Genomic DNA, 4,233 nt, shown 5'->3' on the forward strand with positions numbered 1-4,233 from the left:
CAGTTGGCTTGTAAGCCGTAATCAAATGTTTGTCGAGAATTGAGTTCTTGTCGCCCGGTCTCACGAACACTTCTGCAGCTTCCTGGTTGAAAACAATCCCATTTGATTTTGCCGTCTTTGTTTATTATTTTCCACCAGCTAGTAAAGTAGTGTTTGTGTCATGTGTCGTGTATGTACATGAGCCGTAGAAAAGTCTATGATGCTGTCAATTTCGCCCGTATACACTACCTTAGAAATGCAGAGGCGTAGCCCGCCTGGCGGTTTATTTACAGTTGCAATTCGGATCCGCTGTTTTGTTTTTTTATTGATTTTCATGAAGTGTGAAACATTTATAAATGAGTTTTTATATTCATTACGAAATATTTTTACTCCTCTTTAAGATATTATTCAAATCTCCGTTTGTACACATTTCTTGAGCGTTTTTTCAAAACGTCATATCTGCAATGAGTTACTCTCTTTGTTTACTTTCTCTTCTGTTAATAATTCGGTCACTTTAACATTTATCCCTCAGCTCTTTGCATAATATCGAAGACTCCATATCAAGAAGACTGGCAACTCTGTCCAGAATCCGGAGACAGTAACAGCAACGCCACTTGCGGGTAAAGGTGGTACTTTCCATAGTGATGCACACACACATATACATTTTTACATTAAGCTTCCTCCCTTCTTCCAATAGAGGCGCTGTAACCTCTGTCGCTTCTCGTTTGTATGTGGGAAGGAAAGAGATATCAGTCTTCTTAATATGTAGTCTTCGATAATATGCTAGCTAAAACCACCGTCTTTCGATCTGTACTGTAAAATAAGTGAAAAGTGTTATAGTGACGCCGTAAAAATCGAAAGAGAAAGTATAAACAGAGAGTAACTCATTGCAGATATGACGTTTTGAAAAAACGCTCAAGATTTGTTATTTAGGCCCATTTGTCGGTTCACGATCGATTTAATTTATTTTACAGGCATTTTACCAAAACATGTGGCATCCCTGTTTATTACGCATATAAAAAGAGTTCCTGAGTGCCCGATTTGTATTTTGTGTCAAACGTCATTTTGATATTTTTATTCCAGCGCCCGTCACAGTTTGAGCATAAAATTATGTTTGTTTTCCCATAATTTACTTGAAATTGTCTTAGACCGGTTAATTCTATGTCAAGCACAATCGAAAGCAATTAGTTCCCCCGCTTCAACTTTTATTTCTCTTGTGAGATATTTCTAAAATGTCTAACCACTATGATATCCCGTCTTGGTAAGTCGATTCTTCCTACTAAGTTTTTCATAAATAAAACATTTTCTTTTTAAGGGCCGGTAAACCTCCAACAGGACTACATTTGGACGTAATGAAGGATGACAAGTTGATTCAGAAATTAATGATCGACGAAAAAAAGTGCTACCTCTTTGGGCGTAATCCCCAGATGAACGACTTCTGTATTGATCATGCGTCATGTTCGCGAGTGCACGCAGCGTTTGTATATCATAAACACCTCAACATTGCCTATCTGGTAGACCTGGGCTCAACGCATGGAACCTACATTGGGTCGGTCCGCTTAGAGGCACACAAACCAACGCAACTCCAAATTAACTCATTGTTTCACTTCGGGGCCTCAACGAGGCACTATATGCTTAGGGAACGACCAACAGTCGGATCAAGATCCAATATCATGGAAGATATTCCCATGCTGGACACAAGCGACGGAACTTATCTGGGACTGCCCGAAAGTCAGACGGAACTAGATGTATGTTGTTTGTACTAATGTGTGAAAGATAGCATGTAACGGGAAGTATTTTTTGTGAATTATAGAATCTGACTGAATACAACACTGCTCACAACCGACGCATTTCGATGTTGGGCATCACTGATGAGACTACTAGCTTTAAGAAGGTAAGACAATTTAATAGTGTGAATTATTTTTATTTACCCGCATTTGTTGCTTGAAAAGAATATGAAAAACAAACGCAAACGAAAAGGAGTGCAGTTCAATGAGGATGAAATCATCATAAACCCAGAGGATATCGATCCTAGTATCGGTCGTTTTCGTAATCTCATTCAGTCTACAGTTGTTCCTGTATCGACAAAGAGAACGAAGTTTGACATCAATAGTATGGGTAATTGAACTGAATTTCAAACGAAAGGAACTTTTTAAAATCTTTTTTTCAACATAGGTTTTTCGACATCATCATCTCCGGGAAAATCACTACAGCATTCTCATAGTTTGGTACCGAACTTGTACCATGGTATAGACGACCACACAAGCGAAGGTCGAAGCGGAGTTGGTAGTACTTCTGGGTTCAGCTTTGATATGGACACAACGCCTAGTGGTCTATCATCAAAGTTGGGCATTATCTTACCAAACCCTGCACCGGATGTTAATCCAATCAGTGCCACTCCCTCCGTAATGCCGCCTCCCCTGTACAATACGATGGCTCCCAAAAATGGTAGGGCTTTGGCGGGGATATTTTTCCTAGAGTATATTTATGCTTTGTTTCGATTTTCAGTTAAAATCGTTGACAAACCGGATGTTTCCGATGAACCCAAGAAGAAGAAGTATGCCAAGGAACAGTGGCCCGGAAGAAAACCGCTTGGATTGGGAGGGTTTTAATTATTTTACTGTATCGGTAGTGATTGGAACAGTTGCGTAAATGTGGGTTTAAAACGATGTTTCGAGATAGTACCTAGTAGTTGCCTGTGACTATTAGGCGAATAGTATGTTTTGAATTGCATAAAATTAAGACAAATAAAAATATGTCGAAACGTTTTAAGATTAACGTTAATGTACAATATTTGAAATGAATAGTAAAAACAAAACAGTAAAAATAAATAAACGCGTCGTGTCGGAAATTGATGGAAGCTGTCCTTCAATGTTAGTTTCTTTTTTTGAGCAGCGCAGATAAGCCATGTAGTATCGGCAATGGTAGTTGCAGCCAGCCAAGAACTACCCTACGGACCACCTGTTCCGGTGGTGAAAACCCACCAAACAGGAAACCCCCATTCCATACTGTCATGCGATACATGCTGTGGTTAAAATTGTTGAGGGGGTTTAAAATATTCTCAATGGTGAACGGAGCCTGGAGGGCAAATGGCGAAATCCCAAATATGCTGCATTACTCTGCGGGACGTGCGGTCAACACTAACGTTTTTGCCGACAATCGGCATCATTTTGCCGGATTTTTGTTTAAATCTCTAACACAGTGGTCCATTATTTATATATATATATATATATATATATATATATATATATATATATATATATATATATATATATATATATATATATATATATATATATATATATATATATATATATATATATATATATATATATATATATATATATATATATATATATATATATATATATATATATATATATATATATATATATATATATATATATATATATATATATATATATATATATATGTATATATATATATATATATATATATATATATATATATATATATATATATATATATATATATATATATATATATATATATATATATGTATATATATATATATATATATATATATATATATATATATATATATATATATATATATATATATATATATATATATATATATATATATATATATATATATATATATATATATATATATATATATATATATAGATAGATAGATAGATAAGTGCTACGTTTACTTAATCGCCGGGTCGTTTTCATTTTGGCAAAAACGCGGAGATAAGTGTGCGCGGAGTATCGCGAAGTGTTCGAGTATTTGTATGTTACCCGTGTTTGAACACGTGGGCGTTTGTATGTTGCGTATGCTAGTTTATATGAAACGATGTGTGCATAAATGTTATTGTATAACCGTGATGCCATTTGCATCTTCAAGTGGGTTCTTAAATATTCGCGCGACTCACTGGTCTGATGTTTAGTTTTGAATGTACGATTCAGATTCTAGAAGAAAGTAAGTTTTCTCATATCACTAGAATTCCCGGCTAATATCGCCCTGGAACTTGTTGTCTAGTGCATGTGAGTGTATTTTTTTGCGAATGGTCCAACTGAAGGCATGAACCTAGGCTGCTAGAACTCGTAGGTTTGCTTGGATGATCGAAACTGCATTTTAGCGTTTATGACCAAGGCTGTATTATCGTGCAGAGTTCGAGCAATTGTATGTTAACGGGTTTATTGCGAGGGTATGTTGGTCGCGCGCATAAATTCGTTTGTGCAACCGTGCTTACATATTCGCGTGAGCTTTTCAAGGTTCGCATG

At 35.9% G+C, this 4,233-nt stretch overlaps 1 protein-coding gene across 1 annotated transcript; it reads left to right on the top strand.

Annotated features, from left to right (window-relative positions):
- The first annotated feature begins 1,025 nt into the window (after positions 1–1,025).
- On the top strand, positions 1,026–2,834 carry LOC131692349 (nuclear inhibitor of protein phosphatase 1). Its single transcript, XM_058979343.1, has 6 exons — positions 1,026–1,240; positions 1,295–1,727; positions 1,793–1,873; positions 1,932–2,097; positions 2,155–2,427; positions 2,488–2,834. The coding sequence occupies exons 1-6, from the start codon at positions 1,212–1,214 to the stop codon at positions 2,589–2,591; spliced, it is 1,086 nt and encodes a 361-aa protein (XP_058835326.1). The 5' UTR covers positions 1,026–1,211; the 3' UTR covers positions 2,592–2,834.
- The last annotated feature ends 1,399 nt before the right edge of the window (positions 2,835–4,233 follow it).

Source organism: Topomyia yanbarensis, chromosome 3, assembly GCF_030247195.1.
Source record: "Topomyia yanbarensis strain Yona2022 chromosome 3, ASM3024719v1, whole genome shotgun sequence".
NCBI lineage: Eukaryota > Metazoa > Arthropoda > Insecta > Diptera > Culicidae > Topomyia > Topomyia yanbarensis.